The sequence below is a fragment of the Xenopus tropicalis genome, chromosome 3, assembly GCF_000004195.4.
Source record: "Xenopus tropicalis strain Nigerian chromosome 3, UCB_Xtro_10.0, whole genome shotgun sequence".
NCBI lineage: Eukaryota > Metazoa > Chordata > Amphibia > Anura > Pipidae > Xenopus > Xenopus tropicalis.
In genome coordinates, this window is record NC_030679.2 from 126291442 (window position 1) to 126316271 (window position 24830).

The 24830-nt window shown below is 43.2% G+C and overlaps 1 protein-coding gene across 6 annotated transcripts in view; it reads right to left on the minus strand.

Moving 5' to 3' along the window:
- Positions 1 to 24830, minus strand: part of zmiz2 (zinc finger MIZ-type containing 2) — a 35162-nt gene that overhangs the window by 4689 nt on the left and 5643 nt on the right. For 2 of the 6 annotated variants that reach the window (XM_002932546.4, XM_031899288.1), the window contains exons 2-18: positions 10868 to 10943; positions 10525 to 10639; positions 10058 to 10260; positions 9699 to 9885; positions 9288 to 9551; positions 8078 to 8251; positions 5067 to 5141; positions 4653 to 4824; positions 3584 to 3725; positions 3211 to 3421; positions 2467 to 2572; positions 2154 to 2311; positions 1776 to 1843; positions 1287 to 1355; positions 902 to 1137; positions 584 to 762; positions 52 to 249 (exon numbers count right to left, since the gene is read on the minus strand). In XM_002932546.4, the coding sequence (XP_002932592.1) occupies positions 52 to 249; positions 584 to 762; positions 902 to 1137; positions 1287 to 1355; positions 1776 to 1843; positions 2154 to 2311; positions 2467 to 2572; positions 3211 to 3421; positions 3584 to 3725; positions 4653 to 4824; positions 5067 to 5141; positions 8078 to 8251; positions 9288 to 9551; positions 9699 to 9885; positions 10058 to 10260; positions 10525 to 10639; positions 10868 to 10917 (2607 nt within the window). In that variant the 5' untranslated portion in view covers positions 10918 to 10943. Of the gene's footprint in view, positions 1 to 51; positions 250 to 583; positions 763 to 901; positions 1138 to 1286; positions 1356 to 1775; positions 1844 to 2153; positions 2312 to 2466; positions 2573 to 3210; positions 3422 to 3583; positions 3726 to 4652; positions 4825 to 5066; positions 5142 to 8077; positions 8252 to 9287; positions 9552 to 9698; positions 9886 to 10057; positions 10261 to 10524; positions 10640 to 10867; positions 10944 to 15396; positions 15762 to 17194; positions 17288 to 24830 lie in introns of those variants that run through there. The other 4 variants (XM_031899286.1, XM_031899287.1, XM_012960224.1 and 1 more) reach the window with 4 other exon arrangements.

Sequence of the window (24830 nt, forward strand, 5' to 3'; positions counted from 1 at the left end):
AAAGATTTCATAACAGAAGAGGAAGCAAGAAGTAAAGTAACAAACTCTTACATCCAGCGAAGGCTCCGGAACCTCTGTGCCTGGCATGGCCACATTGGGATTAAATGCCAAATCGGCACCAGGCTGTGCCATTAGCTGACGGGGTGTGTTTCGGTGGTGGAGCTGATGTGCTGATTGGCTACCAATGTTGGAGGTGTGAGGTGACTGACTGGGATTGTGCGTAGGTTCAATCCGCCCAGAGGGAGGAACCTGCAAAAAATGGCCCAGAAGAGAGTCCTATGAGAGTAGTTCATAATTAAGTTCTGCGTGTATATAGGGAGGTGGACACATTTCACAGCAACAAGGCCACCTAAATGCCACTGTAGAATCTGATTTAAGGCATCAGCCTCAGGCATGACAACTATCATTCCCTTTATAAAATAACACTGCTCTAACTGCTATTTCTTCCTTAAACTCTAATTCATATTTAGGTCAATGTATCAGCACCAAATGATTGCAAGACAGACCTCGGCACAGTAAACAATATAAATGTGAATGATTTGCATGCATCCATAAAAAAAACATGATAAAGAATAATACTCACTTGCCCATGCATTGGAGGGCCCCCAGCCTTCTCTGGAACCAGTAAAGAACTGGGAATGTCAGACTGATAAGAAATAGGTGGTGGTGCTGTGGGGTTAAATTCATTCATCGTTGGTGTGCCCGGATTGGAGGATGTGAAGCCACCGTCTGAAAATCCACCTGGGTTCTGAAAACCAGGACCTAGAAGAAGTAAAAAATACATGAGATAAGAATGTGATGGACTGATGCAGAACTAACAATGAATTGCTTACTGTGTAATGTGAAACAGGGAATGTAGGTAAAGACAGGACAGAGTTTGCCTTTTAGAGATATTACATACCCTGGTTGGCATAGTCAGAGCTTCCAGCTGATTGGATGTTGTTAAAAGGGGAAGAACTTGGTCCCAGAGCTGCTATCAACTCCATGACATTCGGCATTACCATGTGGGCAGGACTCAGACTCCGGCATCGTTTCAGAACGGGGCCATCAGTCTCCTCTTTTATGTGGGTGTCTGGCTTTACCGGCACTGGTTTCCAGCTACAGGTTGGGTCAATTGTGATCTCTTCATAATCAGAGCTGTGGGGTCAACAGTCAGTAATTAAGAATTTGCCAGTTATAACAAATAATCCCACAAAACAAATCTAAATTTTCACAGAGATGGTTTCCCAATACAGAAGCACTGTCTCAATGAATTAAATGTTGCCTCTCTACTAGGTTTTACTTACTTCTGAATATACAGCAGGGTTCCCAGCATATACTGGTCAACTTCTAACCCTTCCAGGAGCGCTGTTTTACTGCAGGGAAAAAAAAACATAATCAAATCATTATATCATTTCATGCTATAAATTAGATCTGAAGTATATAGTATAATATGTATAGTCTATTCAATGGACAGATATATAGGAATAAAATAGTGAGATTTTGCCCCCTTTGTAATGGACTGCAGGTGTCATTTGCTTAGGAGTCCTAATGATTTAGGAATCTGAGAAACTTATGGATAGCTTAATGTCTTAAAATATATATATATATATATATATATATATATATATATATCCACTTGGAATTTGACCAACTTTCAAGGTGCAGTGCATTCCTTGAGGGGTACAAGTATAGAGAGAGGGTATAGGTATAGAGTGATGGGTGGTCACTGGACATAGCTGCTTATCAAATTAACTTACTGTCTTTGAAGCTACTAGGTTATTTTGTTCACTTACTTGCACACAGGACATCGCCATGTCCCTCGTTCACAGTTCAACTGCAGGTAAGACTCCAGGTCAAAGCACTAAGGAAAATAGAAAACTAACATAAAGGCACTGGAAGAATGTAAAGAAGACGTTCAAGCACCGTTGAAAGGGAGAAAAAAAGAAAATTATATTGAATGGGAAACAGAGAGAGGAAAAGCAGAGCGTGAAGCAATAAACAGGCCAGAAAGATCAGGAAAGCAGGCAGTAAAGTGAGGCATAAAAAGCAGAGCAGGAAACAATGCAAGGGTGAGAAAGAAAGTGAATGGAGTCTTAAAGGGAAAAGGAAGGGAAGAGATCACAAAAAAATATTCTAGAGGGATCTAAAGCATGGACTAATCTTCCCCTCACCTGGATATGCCGACAGTCATGTCCCCTTGCAGGAAGCTGGATTCTCCGGAAGGTTATTGGACATTTCAGAGAAACTTTAATGGCTGTTTGTTCCACTCCATCCTCCCCATTAGGGCCTGGAGTCCCTGGAATACTGCCACTGCTGAAATTCCTTTTAACTAGGGGAGAAATTAAAAAAAGCCCATGTCAGGTAAATGTAATATAAAATAAATCAATGAATGGGGAGGGAATTGGGTGTTGCAAACACATGGAATGTTAGGAACAAGCATAGGGGAGGGCAGGTAAGTCATTATTAGGAGAGAGTAATTCTTACTCTTTGTGATGCAGTGTTCAGCCGGAAGCAGTCTCTTCTTTATTAAACCCTGTAGGACAGATCGAACTGATGGCCGGTGGACTAACTGTAGCACAAACAGGTGAGACTAAAAGGAAAAACAATGTCAGCATGTTATTCATAACTTTCATCATGTCTAGCTTCCTCATCTTAGTGCTCATACTGCTCTGCACCCTCTACCATCACACTAACCCCTTTTGATTGTGCTTGAACATAAGATTAAACTCATAAGCACCATGTTTTGCTTGTTGGTCACCAATAAGAAGGAATGTTCCATTGCATTTCTCACTGCCCATGTTATACAGGTGTACAATACTAAGATACAACAGGAAATTGCTTCTTCTGGGCTCCTGAAAATAGAACTCTGAAAAACATGTTCTCTGTTCTGTTTCCTGTCACAATTTAGAATTAGTCTTTATTTGAGCAGCCCTGTTTTATGTCTAGGTCCACTGTATACCATGTTTAGATGCATTTTTCTATAGTGTCACCTACTGTTTATCTCTCTTATCATGCTCTGTGCTGCTTTTTATGCGCCAGCTTACAGCACATACCTTTTTCCTTGTTAATAAGGAACTGGCAACCACCAGATCCCAAGATGCAGCCAGATTCTAAAGTCACACTTTCTGTAGGTTAATGCCAATAGCTGTAGTTCTGCAACTGCTGAAGAGCACTTGTTATAACCAATCGGCTCACTCTTAAGTCTTATGCTAGGAACTTGGTACTCACACAGCAGCAGGCACTGACAGTGATCTGAATGCTGTTCCTGCCAGGCTGGCAAACTTGTTTTAGGTACAGGGGTTTGTGGGAAGTCTTGTTGTCTCCACGCTCAATGCTCAGCGGAGTAGAGTTGACGCTAACTTGCACCGAGCATGGCCAGTTTGTGTTCATCTGACGATCCTCATGATGATAGCACTTAAACTGCAGTTCTAGGTCAGGCCTGAGGAGGGAGTGGCATTAGTATTTATTATACCATCACATCATTAACAAAACATCACATTAATACATAGAGTAGTAAAAAAAATAAGTGTCTGCAGACAGCAACTGTATAAATATGTACACATCATCTGTGACCATTTATATACATGGGGGATATACAAACCTCATCATAAGTGTCTTGTACACTGACTCCCGTAGGTGGAACACGTGGTTACTGACAGCCAGGTTATGTTGGAGTCGGAATGGTTCCAACACAATGCCGTCACGCACAGGGAATGTCAGACGTAACTCATCATTAGCGGTACCTGGGGTACAAGAACCGGTGTCAGATACACACAGGGCACACAGACTACTCTGCGCCTATTACTGGAGAACAGATCAGGGCTGCCTATATTTTACCATGAAAACAGTTCATACAGAATGTTATTGTATTTACTGACATTTTTTTTGTAGGGAAAAAACTATGATTGGAAAATATACAATTTATTACAAATGCGTATTTTAGGCTTTCATAAGGCCTGCTCTAAGGAAGGACAAAGCTGAATGTGCCTTCTGAAGCTGCTCTTTGCAGGCAGTGCCTAATTTTCAACCCTCCCTGCAAAGAGCCACGCACAAGTGGACAAAAGTGCTAAGGGGTGTGCTCTTGTGCCCCTTACTGCTCTTTCATTTTTGCCCAGGAGAATGAGCCCTATATAGCAGGGGTCCCCAACCACCGGTCCGGGGACCGGTGCCGGGCCGTGGGCTGTGCTGAACTCCCAATTACTTGTGATCCCAACTCCCTGATGCGTTACACAGCCATAACAATAGCTATGCGAAGCCCAGGAAGATTTCTACTGGGCCAAAAGTACTTTATTAAGCTGTATGTAATAATAATATTAATAGTAAAGTGCATAATATAAAATTTAACTAGCACTAGTTGCGCCGCACGCCCCATTCCGGGTCCTTGGAAAAATTGTCTTGCTTGAAACTGGTCCGTGGTGCAAAAAAGGTTGGGAACCACTGCTATATAGTGCTCGTAGCCCTGATTGTTAACCTAATTTACATACAAATATATACTAAATTTACTAACACAGGGGTTTAATGCTGTAAACCCATGAAAGTTGTTTGCTGATTGGTTACTGCACTGAAATAAATGCTAGCACAAGCCCCAATAGCCAGCAACTATACAAAGTTAAATGTCCATATTCATAGATTTACAACAGGCGGGGGGTATCCTTATGTAGAAAACTTACCAGTGGGCGACTGGTGCAAGCTGTTGTGTGGAGGTTTAACATCAGGCAGAAAAGGAGACTTCACATCCTGACCTGGTGACATATAGGGGGTAGCACTGCTGCCCGGTGTCATTGGTGGGGTTGGGTTTCCTGGCAAAGGAGAGCTGGGATATCCTGGCATGGTACGACCCGGCTATGGCATATAAGGAAAGCATTAATATAAAGGATATAAATCTTCCAAACACATTAGCATAGTCAGTTCTGATGTTTTTCCACCTGCTTGCATTAGCTACCCTTCTTTACAGTCAAACTCCATTCTACATCCCAGTTTGTTCTATAATCCAACCCAAATTATTGCAGCACCCCACCCCCCCACACACACACACAACATCCTTAATTCTTTCTGCTCTTCCAGTCAAAGGACTTTATCCTCACCCCAGTCATAGTTTGATTGTAGGCGAAATTTCCTCCATTAAAGTTATTGCTCTGTCCATTGTATTGGTCTGTAAGCTAAGAAAGAAATGACAGTATGACTAGAAGGAAAGTTAAAACTGTAGGAGATAAAGGGGACAAGAAAGGGAGTTAATATGAGCTGTACAGGTAAAAAGATCTATGGTAAGTCTTCAGAAAGGACAGCATTCAAAGGGGTAGTTTACTTTTCAATTCAGTTTCTTGTATGCTATGCAATGCTCTATTCTTAGCAGCTTTTCAACTGGTCTTCATTTATTATACTTTTTAAATTTTCTACTTTTGTCTTCTGCCTCTTTTGAGCTTTGCAATGAGGGTAGCTGACCCATCAGCCAAGGAAATGGTAACTCTCTGAGGCTACAATTTTATTATCATAGGAACTTTTAATTCCAGTCTCTTAGTCAAACCACTGTCTGGTTGCTAGTGTAATTTAGACCCTAGCAACCAGATACCTGCTAAAACTTCAACAACAGCTGCTGAACAAATATCTAAATAATTAAAAAAAAAATTTAATTAAACTCAGAATGCCTGCATCATAATAATCATAATTTAAAGTTAACTGACACCTTACCCATATAAACAGGCAATTTAATTGCTGCACTGTCCTAATTTATTTCCCATAATGCCAGAAAATAATACTAGGGGAATTTATTTATTTTTTTTGCAATTTAATCAAACAGTGGATGTCCCCTCCCTCTGCTTTCAACCTACTTGAATCTATTTCTTCTTCCATTAAAGGAACAGAATACCATCTTTGTTAACACTGGTTTAATTAATAGGGGTTTTTATTATTTCTTCCACTAAACATGGCAGTTTGAAAAATAAAACTAAAGTGATAATCTACAATGTGATCCCAATGATGAAAGGCAAACAAACCAGCATCCCACTGAGCCTCTTACAATGAGTTGCTTGTTAGCCAAAAAGATAATGCTGTAGCTAGGGGAAGGGATGGGTCTGTTTATACAGGGGCTTCTCACTGAGTGCACTGCTGGTCTGTTTGATTTTGCTACTTGGGATCAGGAAATAGATTGTGAGTTTCATGTTTAAATTATGCCCTCTTCAGTGCAAGAAATAAAAAAACAGTTTTTTCCTAATTAATATAATAGGCAAAAAGTATGTTCCGCACAAACACTATTCAATGAACCAATGTTGACAAAGGGGTAAACTGTCCATTTAAATGTATTCTGTTGTTACTTGGGAGGGAGAGGTAACGTAAATTAAATTATTAATGAAAAATGTAAAACGAAACATGACCTTTAACACATATACTATATAATGACCTCCAGGCTCTCTGGCAGCACAGTTGCAATATTTCTATATAAATATTTGCAGGGCCATGACCCCTACAGGGAATAATGTTTAACCACATAAACAGCTGCTCCGTGCCTCAGACAGTTAATTTAATAAATAAAGCCCACCTCCTTTGCTTCTTCAACCAGAGTAATAAAATGCTTGTAAGACAGTTTGCATTTTTTTGTTGTTAATATATGGTTTACGATTGATTCGACTTTGCTTTCTGCACCTCTCCTGGCTGGAATTTAGACTGTTGCCTAGTTGCTAGGCTCCCACTTACCATAACAATCATATACATTTTAAAGGAACAGTAACACCAAAAAATGAAAGAGCTTTAAAGTAATAAAAATATAATGCACTGTTGCCCTGCACTGGTAAAATTGGTATGTTTGCTACAGTAACACTACTATAATTTATATAATAAGCTGCTGTGTAGCCATGGGGGCAGCCATTCAAGCTGGAAAAAAGGAGAAAAGGCACAGGTTACATAGCAGATAACAGATAAGTTCTGTAGAATACAATAGTGTTTTATCTGTTATCTGCTATCTGCCTGTGCCTTTTCTCCTTTGAATGGCTGCCCCCATGGCTACACAGCAGCTTATTTATATAAATTATAGTAGACTTTCTGAAGTAAACACACAACTTTTACCAATGCAGGGCAGCAGCACATTATATTTTAAACACTTTCATTTTTTGGTGTTACTTTTCCTTTAAAGCACATGTAAAGTATTTCATGGAGGCACCCCCAGTGAAGTAGATTTAGGTTTTTTTCCCAGGCTGGTGCTCCTGTTGGGAGAAAACTTCACCAGCCTGTGGAAAAACCTCACTAAGCACTGAGCTGGAAGTTTACTTACCTCTGCTATTAAAGGAGACATATATCATAACTGAAAATCCCTCTAATGTTGTAGGCAATAATGAATTCTATATAATGCCAGTTTCAATCTGGGCTAATTATCATTACTTTTGAAAATGTGCCCTTTACTGGAGTTCTCCATAGATATTCTATAGGCCGTGTCCCGGTTTCAAATGAGGGGTGGGCATGTTGTTGCAGTCCCTGCCAGAAGCCCAGTATGAGGGGGACAGCCAATCACAGCCCTACAAAGACAGGCTTCAGTTCCCTATCAGGTCAGCCTAGCTGCTGATTAGTTCCTATCCTACAGTACAGTGTGCTGCATGCCGCTGGCCCCCCTGTACAGTCTGGGAAAGGAGGCAACGGGAAGTGGAACTAATGGTTGGGGTTTTTGGGGAAATTTTTAATAAATCAGCACAAAACACACATTTTCTAAGAACTTTTCTTCTATATTTAAAGGGGTATAATGCACAAGCACATTCCTATTATTTACACATTATGTACCCTTTAAAAGTTACTGTTCTGGCTCCTCAGACTGTTGGCCACAGAGAAAACATTGGAGGATAGTTAAGAATAACTTCATTATGTGTTAGATATTATCAGTTATATGCTGCTACTATTATGCTTTTTTCACAGAAGCTCTTTTGCTGTTGTGCTGGTCAGAGAGAGTAAATGAGAGAGTAAGAGTATCACTCATTTAACTTTATAGTACCGACCGGCTAAAAGTCTGCTAAAACACTAAAGAAATTGAATGGAAAGTGTTTACAAGAGCGTCTGAGCAATTTTACACTAAAATATAAGAGAGACCCAATGTATTAGTAAGTAAATAACCTACCTTGTAAAAATGTCCCCCAGGGCCTGCCTGGGGCAGGTACTGTGACATGCTCTGCTGCATCCGGTGCGTAGGGTAGGAGGGGGATGGCGCAGATTGCTGTGGAGTGGTTGGTGCATATTGTGCTCCATGGGGAGGATACTGGCCACTCTGAATGTACTGTTGAGAAGTGTAACCCTATATTAGAAGAAGAAAAAATTAGTCCTATACACATATGCCTGTTGGTCCAAACGCTTATGCTTAGATGTGCTATTCCACCAGCTTAAAGGAGAGCTCCTCCCAGAAATGTTTTTTTTTCCTTGCCTAATGAAAGAAAATGTAAGCAACTTTCCAATATACATTCAGTAAAAAACAACTGATTATTTACAGTATATGTATATTGGAAAGTTGCTTAGAATGACGTTATCTTAAATTTTGGGTGGAGATGCCCTTTAATGCAACTATAGCTTTATGGCAGTGTTTTGCTGCTGGCGACATGTTGACTCTGCAGGGGACTTTGCATGGCTATATGACAAGGTTTAGATGGCATCATTTAAATGACAGAATGTCAGGTCCCAGTACAAATGCCCAGGGGCATGCTTTATGCTATAATGGTGTCAATGTCACATTAAAGCAGCCCTAAACCTAAGCCTCTTGCATGCTCTAGACACAATATGTCTGAATCTTTGAGATTGTGACTGCATGAAAATCAGATCCAGCTAGAGGCATCATGATATAATTATATCTGATTATGAGGCCACTGAATCTGGCTCAGTTTTTAAAGGAGAATTTCACTTTTTATTACTGAAGCCTCTATTATTAATCTGCCATTCTCGCACCTGCTGCCTACCTGAGTTAATTTTAAGGTGAACTATGCCATTTCAATTAAAAAATAAATATTGCATCACACATATATTGTGAAAATCCACAATAGATGATACTTCCAAGGACCCGTTCAATAAAGGGGGTAGAGCTACAGGCAAGATTATGAAATATTGGGGCCACAAGCACATTGATTTTACTCAGACCTTGCCTTAGAGAATATAGAGTAACAATAAAATACAGGTTATGACTAAAACAATAATTACAGCAGCCATGTTTGTTTCCATTCTCATACATAGATCTACATAGCAAATGTATAAAACAGGTAGCCACAAAGCCAAGTCTTTCCTCCCCAGCCTGTATACACAAGATAAATATACAGCAGGCTCAGCCTGCTCTCAGTCAGACTTACATCACTGGAGTACGTCCTCTTTACTCCTTGCCTGGGAATCTGCTGGCTCTGAAGTTGACCCGGGTAGCCATGGGGTGGTATCCGTTGCCCAGTATATACAGGGTTCATACCAGGGGCTCTTGCAGAGCCCATAGCCATTTGGGACATGCCATTGTTAGCCATCACTGACCCAAGACCCCCAGATGCCATTCCACCTTGCATAGATGGTCCCCGGGGCCCGGAATGAGGCAGGAACTGACCTCCAAAATTGTGAGAAGGCCCCACCTGCAGAGAAGAAAGAAGAGAAGTAAACAAAGGCAGCAAGAATCCTGAGGGGGGTTTAGCACATGGGAATAGCGGGCGGCAGGTGTGAGGGGAGGAAAGGAGGAATAAAAGAGAACACAAACAAGAAAGGTGGAGACTTGTCCTCACCGCTCCATATGGGTTTAATTCCTGGCTCTGTTTCTCCTGTAGGGCAGCCACGGTTGCTGTTGCAGTAGCAGTTGCTGTGGCTGCTGCCACCGCTGCTGCAGCTGCTGCCTGTGTGAAATCTGCTGGGCCACGACCGGTATGCTGTGGCATGCCCATGCCACCTGCAGATGTGGGGCCACCGGGGTAACTGTAGGACAAAAAACACACACACACATTTGCAATGACTGTGCTAGAAATACAAATATATACACATGCATTATACACTAATGAACACAAAAATTATAATTAATGGAAATATAGATCAACCTGTCCAACCACCACCCCACACCCACCTAAACAGCACAGAGCAGTTACAGTACCTATTGGTATACGCATTGCCCCCAGGGTATCCACCTCGCCCATATACGCTTTGCTGTAGGTAACTCTTTCCTGCTCCACCTTCAGGGAAACCTTGCTGGCCAATAAACTGGGGGCTTCCCATCCCCCCAGCATTGCTTGTTAGACCTGGCATAACTCCGCCCCCACTGGGGCCACCACTGGGCACCATGGGATTACCAAAGACCTGAGGAGAAGAAAGAATTAAAGAAAAAATGTAGTAGGTTCTTTGTAGTGGTCAGGCAAAGGTGCAGGAAACCTGTATATAAATATATAATATGTTGTGTGCTTTTTAGAGGACAAGTAAATGAGAAATGAATTGCAGGTACAATATAATATATTACAGGTTGGCTGGAAGGATTTAATGCATCAGTGCTTTGTAAGGCACTGGCAGGGGAAAGGTTAAGGCTGAACAGTTTAGAAGGCACCTCCCCCAGTGACATCAAATTACCTGGCTCTGCGATGTGTTGCTCAGACCCCAGACGGTGGTTACCACGGAGAGGGATCCTGCTGCCTGATTGGTGCTTGGTTGCCAGGGAACAGACTCGTATGCAAATGAACCATCACTGTCAGACAGAGGAGGAAAATAGTTGTGCGCTTAGAAATGGTAGCAAGTGCAGTGTGTGTGTGTGTGTGTGTGTGTGTGTGTGTGTGTGTGTGAGCATGCAAAGGGACAAGAAGGGCACGGATATAGGCAGGCAGGAGTCAGTGTGTGTGTTCAGAGGGAAAATGGCAGTGCACATGCAGGAAGAGCAGGGAGAGGTGTGAAAGAGATAGGGGTAGCGGTCTCTCACCTGTGCCCGGTGCTGGGGTGCGATGGTTTCATGGGGTTCATGGAGTTCATTTGCAGGCGACTCTCTTTGTAAGGGGCTGAAGAACAATGATATACAGTATCACCTCACCGTTCCCTACATCACAGCTGCTCAGTACCCTCCCTAGCAATTATGTGACGCCAAACCTCTCGCACACATCCCCTCATTCCCCACCCAGCTCATATCCTATACAGGGTCAGCACACTACTGGCAAGTTACTGAGCGGCAATTCACACAAACCAATGACAGCAATGTGTGAGGTAAATGGCTTCAGCCAATGCCAAACCATGCAAATACCCACGTTGGTTAAGGATGATGGAAGTCGCAGTTCATGGGCTCGTTTACCACAGATTTGATAGCCTCAATCTATTATAAAGAAGTTGCCTATTTTAGAGTCCGCTTTAGGGGTTAACAATTTGCTCATCTGCCCCTCTCCCTTCCTCTTGTCACATGACCACGCATTCTGTACACAGGACGTGGAAGTTGGCAAGTTGCCCGCATCTGGCACTAGTTAGACACCCCATGATTAACCCTGTTTCTGTCAGGAGACACTGTAACTGCCCAGCAGGGAAGACACCAATGAAAACCCCCTCATCCCCCTCACAAACAGGTACCGCCCTCTCTTATGCTCCAAAGTGCACGCTTAAACAAATTCCTTTGCCCATTCCTGGGCATTTGTACACAGGCAACCTCCCCAAGGGAGCAGGGAATTTCACCCCCAGCCACTGCAGAAACTGTATCTCAAAATCAACACATGACGTCCACAAACTTGGCTTGAGTAGCACCTAGCTGCATTTGGGTCACTTCATAAAATGGAGGCACATAAATACATATATGCTTCTACACTGGGGTGCAGCAGGACTGGTAGCACGGCAGCCTACAAATACATTACAGGAGGAGTCAGCTGCTGCTCAGAAGGCAAGGGTCACCAGGGTATGTGTGCACAGAGGAGAACCAATGAGCAGCACACTAGCAGGGGGTCGGATAGGGTGTGCGCAGGAAGTACAGACACAGCAAAGGGAGTGCTCATTGGGGGACAGGAAGGAAATTAACAGGGGCAGGGACGGAAAAGGCTGAGCAGTAAGTGGGAGACAGAAATGAACAAGTGCAGCAGGGGAAGGGGAAACTTTCTTTGTGAGTGGGCAGGAGAAAGGGGTAGCAGGTGTCGACAGCAGGGCAAATATAAGGAAAATATACGAGGAAAGTGTCGGACAGACTAAGAAAACAATCTCCACTTCTACACTAGTTTATTATCAATTATCCAGAAAACTTTATGTTAACCCTAACATAAGCTTTTTAATTGTTATAGTGTTTGAATTAGTGAAAAAAAATGTTTGCGGCTGTCCAGTTTGCAACTGAACACCTGTTACCTGGTTGCTAGGGCCCTACCTACCCTAGCAACCAGGGTTTGAACTGGAGCATTACTAGTTGAGGGGCTGAAGTACATACAGGTAATAGTAAAAATATCAACAAAAAGTAAACTAGGTTCTTTTACAGAGGATTTAGATATCATAATGGCTGATGATTAATGAAAGGGGGTTGCTGGGAGTTAAGGTACAGGAATCTATGTAAGTATGAAGTAGATGTAAAAACAAAACCGGGTTAGGGGGGAAGGTTGGGGTTGTCACAGAACACAAGCAGGTACGGTATTCATTAATACCCTGGCTTCAATAGGCCAAATGAGAAGTATAAGTGATGTACATCTAGCTACAAATCCCAGAATCCTTCACCATGCATATTGGCCAAGGATGCTGGGAGTCACAGTTTCAAAGAGTAGTCCTTAAGAAAACAGGGGATTGTCACATAACTGAAGCATGTATTCATTAATACCCTGGTTTCAGCAGGCTAAGTGAGAAGGTCTAACTGACATACCACTAGCTACAAATCCCAGATTCCTCCACAATGCATGTTGGCTACGGATGCCGGGAGTTACAGGCTGCATAACTGTATGGACATGAGTTTATTATTTCTGTGCTTGTAGGAATCCAAAGTAATAAATTAATAAAATGGTGAGGGGAGACAAAAAAGTCGATAATGCCCAGACACAAAAGCGCAAGGGCAGGCATACAATTCCTGGAAAAAGGCATGAGTTACCGAGCAGGGTTAATGAGCATGGTGCAGCCAGTAGGGCTGGCATTAATACACAAATCCTCTACTCCTCATCATGCTGCTCCCTCCGCCTCCCTCTCTCTCCCAACATGTCCCTGGAACATCGGGTTCTGTCTTGTTCTTGCTCAACAGGATCAGTCTGTCCAACCCAAACAAACAAGAATGCATAGCCCCCTCCCTCACAGCACAGCTCCCCTCTGTACTGCACAGGTCTCACTCCAACACACAGCAACAACACTCTGCACTGCACAGCAGTGCCCCACTCGCTGCATTACAAACACAAATGTGATCCCTGAATCCCAAACACAATCCACCCTCCCTGTTATATTACTTTTTATCACATTATTTAATGAGAAACAGCCACGAGAAACTCCCATCCTTCCTGCACTCCTTACTATACAGCATCACATCTCCTGCCTGCACTCCTTGCTATACAGCATCTCACCTACTGATTGCACTCCTTGCTATATAGCATCTCACCTACTGACTGCTCTACTTGCTACATAGCATCACACCTCCTGCCTGCACTCATTACTATATAGCATCACACCTCCTGCCTGCACTCATTACTATATAGCATCAGACTCCCTGCCTGCACTCCTTACTATATAGCATCTCACCTCCTGCCTGCACTCCTTACTATATAGCATCACACCTCCTGCCTGCACTCCTTACTATATAGCATCACACCTCCTGCCTGCACTCATTACTATATAGCATCAGACTCCCTGCCTGCACTCCTTACTATATAGCATCTCACCTCCTGCCTGCACCCCTTACTATATAGCATCACACTCCCTGCCTGCACTCCTTACTATATAGCATCACACTCCCTGCCTGCACTCCTTGCTATATAGCAGTGATCCCCAACCAGTGGCTCGGGGACAACATGTTGCTCACCTACCCCTTGGATGTCACTCTCAGTGCCCCCAAACCAGGGAGTTATTTTTGAATTCCTGGCTTGGTGGCAAGTTTCGGCTGAACAAAAACAAGATTTTCTAGCAAATAAAGCCCCCTGTAAGCTGATAGTGTGCATAGAAGCTGCGTAATAGCCAATCTTAGCCCTTATTTGGCACCTCCATGAACTTTTATGGTGCTCGTGTTGCTCTCCAAGTCTTTTTACATTTGACTGTGGCTCACAAGTAGGAAAGGTTGGGGACCCCTGCTATATACAGTAGCATCACACCTCCTGCCTGCACTCCTTGCTTTATAGCATCACACCTGCCTGCACTCCTTGCTTTATAGCATCACACCTCCTGCCTGCACTCCTTACTTTATAGCATCACACCTCCTGCCTGCACTCCTTACTATATAGCATCACACCTCCTGCCTGCACTCCTTACTTTATAGCATCACACCTCCTGCCTGCACTCCTTACTATATAGCATCACACCTCCTGCCTGCACTCCTTACTATATAGCATCACACCTCCTGCCTGCACTCCTTGCTATATAGCATCAGACCTCTTGCCTGAGCTCCTTGCTATATAGCATCACACCTCCTGCCTGCACTCCTTGCTATATAGCATCAGACCTCTTGCCTGTGCTCCTTGCTATACAGCATCACACCTCCTGCCTGCACTCCTTGCTATATAGCATCACACCTCCTTTCTGCACTCCTTACCATATAGCATCACACCTACTGAACCTAATGTACAACATAATATGTTCAAGATTTTGCCCTGTCCTATATAGGATCATACCATCTTACTACACTACATATTTCAGAATTGCAACCCATGAATGAACTCCATGTAGGGATGCACCTAATGACTGAACCCCATGCTATATAGCAGCACATCTTGTGCTTAAACTCCACGATACAGCCACTACCTCCTGTTTTAAACTGGTCTAAGCCTCTAGTGGTGTAACTATTAAAACAAAAGAACCTTGACAGCAGGGGGTTCTAGTAGTACAGAGGATCCAGTTGGAGGTCTTAATTCTGATATAAACAGATACTGGCAATATTTTAGGGACAGGGGCTCTAAAAAAGTTTATTGGGGGGGCCCTTTAAATATATCACCGTCCTCTATCTTCTTTGGCACAGTGTGCCCCGCTAACCTTTTTATTGTATAGTGCAGTGGAATCGGCTTTATAAATAGGTGTTAATAAAAAATAATATAATTATAAGTTCTCCATTCCACAGTGGAACACATACACACATCTTTTGCACTAGCCATGCTTGACCCAAAACACAGTTATGAACCATACACAAGTATGTACCCTCGGCAATACTATAACCTCATGCACTGCACACTACTAGAATACCCCTCATTCCTACAATACAGATTGCCCCTATTTTCCCTTCCCACATAAGTGACATTTCTCTGCACTACTTTCTTCCCTTGCGCCCACAAAATGCAGCACCCACACACTCTGATGCCCTTTAGATGGTGCACCCACCTGATCTGCAGTACACACAGACTTCCCTCCTGCATACGGCAGCTCCTCCGCCTACATGATCTACACATGGCTGCACAGGGTCACCCCTCTTTCCTGTATGAAATGAATAACCTTCCCGGCTCTGAAGCACAGGCTGAAATCCTGACCCTGCGCACCAAGCACATCCCACAGCCAGCCCAGCAGCCCTCTTGCTCAGGCAGCATCTGTATCCTTACGCTGTGCACTAACCAAATTACCCAGGCACCTCGGAGCAGTGACGCACGTTCGGCACTATGGGCCACTTTTCCTGTGATTCACCAGCAAATTCCCATGATTCACATTCATTTAATCACAAGGTACAGCATTTGCATCGAATCACTGAAAAAATGTGGTCCTCTTTACAAACTGTACATCTGCCCCTTTGACAATTGTTTACCCATGACGCAGTGAAGTACAATGATTTGGGTCACAAAAAAACCTAGCACAGGTTTCCATAGTAACCTTTCTGCTTCTGCCCTCCAGCGCTGTGAGGGGGTCATTACAAAATGGCAAGCTACCATGCCACTGTGCTCTCTTTGCCTCCAATGGACCCTTTACTAATATGGGCTCTAGGTTGGTAACAGTGGCACAATAAGCCTAATATACATAGGGATTGTAACTAGTATCTGCTCTGTGACAGGCAGTCGTTACAGAGAATCCTCAGATGGAAGAGAGCAGCACAACTCTTCACCTAAGAACTTTCTATATGCTCTCCAATAAGAGTGCGCTGCTATTACCCGCGTAATGCCCCCGAAGCACCGGCATGCTATTAAGCACACAGACTGCATTCCCTTTCTTCCCCATGCAGCCCATATCCCTCCTCCTTGCACCATACACTGAAACCCCTTCCTCTCTGCTCCATATAGCCAAGGCCCTTCCCCCCTGCACCACACACTACAGCCCCCTTCTTTCTGCCCCACACCCTGCAGCCTCCTCCTCTCTCCTCCATACACTACACACACCCTCCCCCAGCACCATAAAGTCTCTCAGCCAACATCAACCCAAACACACTTCTTGCACTTTCTAAACTCGTACAGGAATGCAAGCGTCCCACACTCCTTGCCATTATTATTATTATTATTAACATTTATTTATAAAGCGCCAACATATTCCGCAGCGCTGTACAATAAGTGGGTTTCATACATTGGGCATACAGAGTAACATATAAAGCAATCAATAACCGATACAAGTGGTGAAGAGGGCCCTGCCCAAAAGAGCTTACAATCGCCATGGCCTGCCTCTTCCCCAGCCAACAGCGAGTGTCTCCTCTGTGCACCCCATGCCCTGCAATGATACTGTGTGCTTGACAGCAGTGGCACAGCCACATGGCACCAAACCCATCAGTGCCCATGTGGTCCATAAACATGTGACCTCCCCAGAATGTCGTTGTGTTGCATTCTGGTCCAAAGAACATATCAGGTTGTAAATGCAAAACTATACCTTTTGCAACTAAAACAGTCAATGAGTCCCTACAGCGCACAGTAAGCAAGGCGCAACACGACTGCCACAAACTACACTACAGTTGTACAACTTCCAACATGCGCCACCAACAGCCAAGCTGTTCTCCTGAATTACCTGCTGTCTCTCTTTCTGTTGTACACCCTGTAAGCCACAATGATCCCAGAAACTGAAAGTGTAATGCTATCTCAGTCAGAAGCCAACAGATTCTGCTGAACTACACCTCTCAGCTCCCTCTGATAGCATTGCTCTGGTCATAAACATCTACAGATTGACTTTCCCTGATTTGCTCAACTTTCCCTCTCATCTCTCCCCCACTCACCTTGTCCAATTTCTGCCTCTCACTCATCTATTCCCTTGCTTCCTCTGTCAGACTCTCCACCCATTGCCTAAATCTGATCTTAGATAAGGAGACAAAAGACTTAAGAGTCCTCCCAATTATTGCATCTTACTGCCCCTTGTCCAACCTGCTGTGTAATGGCCTAGGGCTAAATGTCACTCCTCCCCCACCCCCAGCCCCTGTGTCACACACAGTGAGTCACCCCATGCAACCTGCTCTGTCATGTGATACAATCATACCCAGAGGCCCTTAGGGCTAAATAAGGTACGGAAAGGGCTACAGGTACAGATAGGGCTAAATAAGGTACGGAAAGGGCTTTTTGTACCTGTAGCCCTGTCCGTACCCTTAGCCATGTCTGTGCCATTAGCTTTGTCTGAGCCCTGCTCGTATTATTATTATTAACATTTATTTATAAAGCGCCACAACATATTCCACAGCGCTGTACAATAAGTACCCATAGCTCTGTCTGTACCCTGCCTAGTTTCTGGATGCAGAACATGTGCCACATATTTATCCATTCTCTGCCATTCAGTTAGTAAATAGAAACATTGTTTCTATCTAACATCTCCAAAGGATTTTAATGGCCCCCAGTCTGCTCAGAGGCTCCCTAGACGTCAATGGGTGACATCATTTTAATTTAATCTGGCATTTCAACATTCTGTGTGACATATAATAGGCACAATAGGTGTAATAAATTGGCCAGTACAGTATACTGAATTCTAGGAGTTGAAGTGGTAATGCCTCTGGCTATTGGTCACTCACACTGGCTGCATCCCTGCACCCATAATAATTAACTGCATCGCACTAGTCAATCCATTCATTCCTTTGCACTCCATGCAGCCAATAAGCATTAGATGACCAAAAACAGGGCGATCTGATAATTTGGCCTCAGGGTCAATGACTGGATTACAAAAGGAGTCCTAAGGAGACCCACCAGGAGAGGACTGCATAAATCCCCTGATGCATTCCTTAGTGGGGGGGGGGCAAGGCCTATATACAGGACAATAAGCTGCTGACCAAAACTGCAAAGCATCCAGTCTGCTCTGATAAACTGCATACAAACTGGAAAGATGGGGCCCAATGGACGCAATGGCGATATCATTCACATAAAAATGCAGCAAGAAAAACATGCATTGAAACTGCCAACACATGTGCCATTAGCCTTAATGTGGCCATACACAGGCTGATAAATGATTCCATGTTAAGGTGGCCATACACAGGCTGATAAATGATTCCATGTTAAGGTGGCCATACACAGGCCGATTTTAGCTGCCGATATAGGACCTTTAGGCAGCTTATCTACACAATTCAACAGCTTTTCTGCCTGTGTATGGGCACCACTGACTGGCATCCCCGACTGACATCTGACCTGAAATTGGCCAGATCTCGATCAGGCAGGCTTGATTTTACCATCAGATTGGGGACCGCATCTGCTCGTTGATGCAGTCCTAAGACGACGGCGCCTATGCCTGCCATTTTAATTTGAATATTTGGCCCTAGGGCCTAATGATCAAACTAGCCCAATATTGCCTACCCGTAGGTGGGCATATCGGGAGAAGATCCGCTCGCTTGCCAACCTTGCCAAACAAGCAGATCTTACAGTGTATGGCCATCTTTAGCCTCCAGACCAAACCAGCAGCTTACTGGCCTTGTGTATGAGGCTAGCAGGAGTGCCTGTCAGACCAATATATGACCAAATATTTTGCAGGTTTAAAAATCCCATGCAAGGGCCGCATTGATGTGGTGCTTACCCTTTGGGTCTTCCTAGGCGCCCATTATAATTCAATACACTGGGGCTAATTTATTATTATTATTTATTATTGCCTAAGGGTAGTAAGCCATAGCAATGAATCATTGGCTTTTTTTTTCAGCCAGCTGCAGGTAAAACAATGAATGCAACTCTATGATTGGTTGCCATGGGTTTCTACCCATGGGCACATTTGCCCAGTGTCTTTTTATGTGCTGCAAACATTTATATCTTATCACATATCACAAATATGTATCAACATATGCACTAACCGTGCAACTTATTATAGGTCATGCATACAGTACATGAGTGTCCATGTGGGCATTCGGCAGGTATTCTCTGACACACCTTCTCTTTCTGTCTATTCTGCCTCTGTGTGGGTGCAAAGTGCTATTGGCGAGTGCCTTTAAACAGCAGTCACGTAACGCGTGCCTATCAGGGATCTGCTTCCACAAATGCACTTTGTACCGCATTCTACAACACTATATATACTGGCTGGTAGTTACACTGGGCACAACCAGGGTGGCGATAAACATAACAAAATAGCTTAAACCTTGAGCGTGTGATCTTGGAATTTGAGCGTAATTCACCTGGCACTTTAAGAGTTAAATGAGCCCCTCTGTATCTCTTGTAATGAACAACACTAAACCGTGTCTGTGTTTATGTTGTATCCATACAATCGGTAAATGAAGCCCAGTAAACATCATAGTGGAACTTTCCCTTTAAGCATGAAATCTGTGCTGCCGCTGGTTAGTAGATATTCCCGACGGAGTGTTCATTTAACCGTCGTTCTGACCCAGTCAGTATGATGCTACACCAGTTTAATTTAAAGAGTCAGAAGGGAGCAATAAGAGACGAGTAAGAAGTCTGATCTAAACACAATATATTACCATAACTGACAGCAAGGAACTTTGTAACATGGAGACCTGTCAGTGTTGCTGCTATGCCTAGTCTCATGCCTGCACATTTTTATATAGCAGTATGGTGTATATAACAGTGTCTGTATAGGATTCTTGTGGCCTATATGCAGCTCCTCCTATACACCCCCTCCGAATAAACTGTGGTTTCCTTTTCCTCTTTAAACCTCAAACTACCCAGTATCACATGTACTTCCAAAAATCTTTCTGCAAGTCTTGTGGCCACAATCACTAAATGGCAAACGATTTGGGCACCTCCAAACTGGCCAGGCATCCCAGACAGATAAAATAGCGAGCGAAAGTAAAACATATACACACAAACACCACTATGCAAACTATTCCATATAGCAGAACTCTAACAGACATGTCTAGCTCACATAAAGGGGAGGTACACTCCAAAAATGACATTCTGCCTAATGAAAGAAACTGCAATTCTAAGCCTCCGAATATACATTAATTCGTTATTCATTGGGTTTTATAAGTACTTTGTAAATGTAACTTGTAGTTAAACGTCCTCTTTATAAAAGTTCTCCTCTTCTAATGAAAGGGACAGCTCACTTCAAAGTTAACTTTGGTGATGTAGAGAGTGCTCTGTGAGTTTTGAATTATTATTGGCATTTAAACTATCTAGTTTCTAGGGCCTGACTTATCCTAGCAACCAGGAAGAGATTTAAGTAGCAAAGTAGAAGATAGATACAGTTACATATTTTTTCTGGTTTCTAAAGAAAGGCAGAACAAACAGGCGAATGATCCTAGCATATAACAGGCATCCTCACCCTGAATGCACTTAACTGATAAGGAAAGCCCAATTCACAGGGGTTACATAAATAGGAGACACTCGCCATCGAGTTCTTTCCTCGGACCGGTGCTCCTTTCAGGTAAAACATGCACTGCTTAGGGGGAAAAAGTAATAGAGCATTGCAATGTTTTTACCTTTCCCAGTCGTCCCTCAGCATACTTGAGGTGGTCGTACACAGGCCAGTAAAAGCAGCCGACGGACCAAGTAGGCAGCTTATTGGCCCGTGTATGGGGCCCTCCAATGGCCTCATGCGGCCAAACCATCAGATCAACCTGATATTGCCCACTTCAATGTGGGTGGGAATTCTAAGTGTGGAAATGGAAAAACATGCAATGCTGTGTGCTTACACCATGGAGCAGACAAGCTTTTTCTCTGCCTGCATTAGCCGCATTTTTTCCCTAGAAGGAGCACCAACCCAGGGGGAAAGTCAACTGACATATTGTCACCCTCCCCCATTAAATTCATTCATTCCTTGTCCTTTTAGGCAAAAGTACATTTCCAATTGCTGTTGTTTTGCCCCTGAGCAATTCCCAGCTTGTTGGGAGGGCCGCAAACCACTCAAAACTGCCACTCCATTGACCGTAATGGTAATAACCTGGGCCCTACCAACAGAGCAGTCTTTTCTGCTGCAAGGTTTCCTCCTGGCACAAACAATACAGTATAAAAGCCATCATGAAAAATGATAAATCGGTGTTCTACCCAAATCTGTGCCACAGAATCATGTGGCACTCTCCATTACTCTGCTAAACCACTACAAACAGTGGTGTGACGGCGTAACTGCAGAGCCCGCACACATCCAAACCACAACTGCCTGCACTCACTTACACACAGTTACCTTGTGTCACTCAATACATTAGTTTCACTTTTCACAATAATACGCTGTTAGTAAATGACGCCACGCACATTTGCCTCCTAGTCCTTAGCATTCTTTTTAAAAACTGAACAACATGTACTGAAATTGTTACATATTCAGATAGGATCTACTAAATATCTCCCCCCATGCCTTCCCATTCAGATCAAGGTTACGTTATATGTCTGCTAAATCATAATGATGATAAACCTAATATGAACTGTTATAAAGAGGTAGCCATGATCATTACACAGCCACTCGCACCGCATAGCAATCGGCACTGGCTGCTAAACCAAAGGCATTGTGATCTACACTCATTTTGTAAGAGAATCACAGCAATGCAACTGCCTGTGTTTGCAGATAATCACGCCTAAATACTATCAATCAGAATACTGAAATCGGTGACATTCACACTTTGAGACAAAGCAACTGCCACTGACGATTGTGCATAGCGACTGGCCTTAATTCTAGCCACTTTGAGGACCATGTTTTGCTCTTATAACATACCCCACTCCCATGCCCCTGCCTTTAAAAGGCTATTATATTGCTTTCATATGAAATACCAAAGAAGCCTCAAGTATTTTCTTGCAGATATTCCAGGTTAGGGGAATCATGCACATTTCACTTCCCCTCAGTATCACAGCCACAAACTGTTAAGAGGGAAGCACATCATTTTGTTCTAGACTAGACGTATATATACGCTGTATGTCTTTACAACCAGAAACCAGTTGTAACCAGGTCTCTAATGCTCACACAAACAGCTCTCACTGTGGTGTGATTCAATGAACTTTCCAAAAAAGTCACAAGTTTTTGGCTGTTAGGATATGTCCTACTCAGCAATTATACAAGCACAGAAGCCTGTGCTCTGCAAATGTAAAGCCAAACCCACTGAAGCAGTGGAGCCAGTGACAAAACTATATCTAGAACTCCACATATTGGTCGCCTGGTCAGCAGCATGTAAAGCCCGGCCTCCTCCGCACAAAATGGAATCTGTCTCGAACAGAGTGTGCATGTGAATGGATCACACCAACTTCAAAGGATCAGGACAGAATTTAAGATTTTTGTTACGTGCATGTTGGAAAAACAAGCCCAAACAATATCCTAGCTCCATGAATATCGGTTGAATTGTTGATCTGACAAGTTTCAAGGGAAAGATGAATGAGAATCAGCTCCTCTTCACTTCCTGCAGTTCTGATTGTTGCGTCTCATGGAACAAAAAAGGTGACCATACATCGTATAGCGACTGTTGTGGTATCTGTCCATTACCGGTGTGTGGCCACAGGGTTATCTTATTATTTGTTTTGTCAGCCCACCCGTGTTAAATTGTTTCATTTAATTGTTGGTACTGCTGAATGAGTAGAACTGTGAATAGTGTGCATATTTATCTTTTTCAATAGCAGCGGGAATTACTAAACAATTGGCGGAGAAGGTCTCAACCATAATTTTTGCGTCAGGTGATCATATTGTCATTGGCTTCGACATAATATTTTGGAGATTTTTTTTTTTAAAGAAATATTTGATAATAGTGACTTTGTTGTGTAGCTTCTGTGCCTGCTGGGAGAGGCTCACTGAGTGCAATCATGTGCCTTCAGCCATGCCCCCTCCCACCGTCTCAGAGGGACTCCTAGACCTGCCAAGACCAGTTTGTGCTCCTCTGCACATGGGAAACACACCGCGCTGTTACAATGCAGGGTTTAACATAGGGCAATTAACTGAGCAATTCAGCAGAGTGCACAAATTAACATTAATAAACAAAAACAGTCAAGAGAACACGAATGTCAAACAGAATTATACTGAGAACTGGAAATATAGAAATCATTGACATTATGTACTGAAAAGCAAATAAGTCCATCAAGTTCAACCCTTCAGAGAAATTGCCAGGGAATATGGGACACAGTCTTTTCCAACTTCTAATTTGCACTTGGACTGTATCCCTATATCAAATCTTATTAATCATGGTACTCCTTGAAATCTGGCTTTGCCAAAACGATACCTAAGCATGATGGAATGCATTACTATTGTCACTATATAGTTCAACTAGTTGTCTTAAGTCCTGGCCCTAAAGAACTTACAGTCTACAGCTGTGTTTTTGGACTTTTTTTTATAGTTACATTACATTAACATTTATTTATAAAGTGCCAACATATTCCGCAGCGCTGTATAGTTCAAGCCTTTCTTTGACATTAAGTATTTGTTTATAACACCATCAGCGTATAATAAGTTTGTATTTTTATGGAAATATTACTGTATCTGCCAAAGTACTATACAAAACCTAGGACAAATAAAAAATGAGTGTTCACCCTAAATCTGAACCAACTGGCCCTCAAGATAGAGCCTGCTAAAGGGGCCAGTCCCCTAGTTTGGGAACTACTTGCCTAGGGATTTGGAGCGCAAAGCACATAGAGATGAAACAACTTGACCAAGGTTAGAGAGTGCTGCCAGGAGTGAACACCAAGAACTGAACACAGTGGTCAGGGTCCAGTGATGGACTCTGCTCTTACAGCCTGGCCTAGCGTTCTGGTGATGAAATTCAGTGTCCAGAGTCCAGTGATGGAATCTGCTCTCATAGCATGTCCTAGGGTTCTGGTGCTCAAGGCACAGGGAAATAACTTGCCCCTGGTTACAATACATTGGCAGATGAGCAATCACCAGGAATAAAACTTGTTGTCTAGGGTCCCGGGAAGGACTCTGCTCTCATAGCCTGGTCCCAGTGATGGACTGTGCTCTCACAGCCTGGGCTAGGGATCTGGTGCCCAAGGCACAGCAAAATAAAATAGCTTATCCAAGCGGGAATTGAACATGGTTTCCAGGGTCCAGTGAGTCTGTCACCTGCTCTACTGACAGAACATTCTGTAACTCTACTGCTCCCACAGGGAAAAACCACTGTAAATGTTCTTTCCTTTCTTCAAAAGGGGTGACCTTTCATTCTCATACATTTCTGTGAGAAGAGACATCCCCTAAAGTTTGCTTTGCTTAACCTTAGCCGGCACAAACCTTCTCTCTGAAGCTAAAGCAACTTGAATGAGATAAGTTCACATGTATGCTGCTATTCCCCTCCGGCTCTGCTGACAGTTTGCTTACTGGCGTATGTAACGAGTGGCTGTATGAAATGCAGGTGATTAACATAACGATCCTCCTTAACATCTGCGACACTGGGAAAGTGTTTAACCCAATCACTGTTGCTCTTACATGAACACTCATGTGCAGAGCTGTCACATTTATGGATTTATTCCTTAACATTTATTTTTTTACAGAAGTATATGAAATTACTGCAAAGATACAGAAACACTGCTATCTGTTGAAAA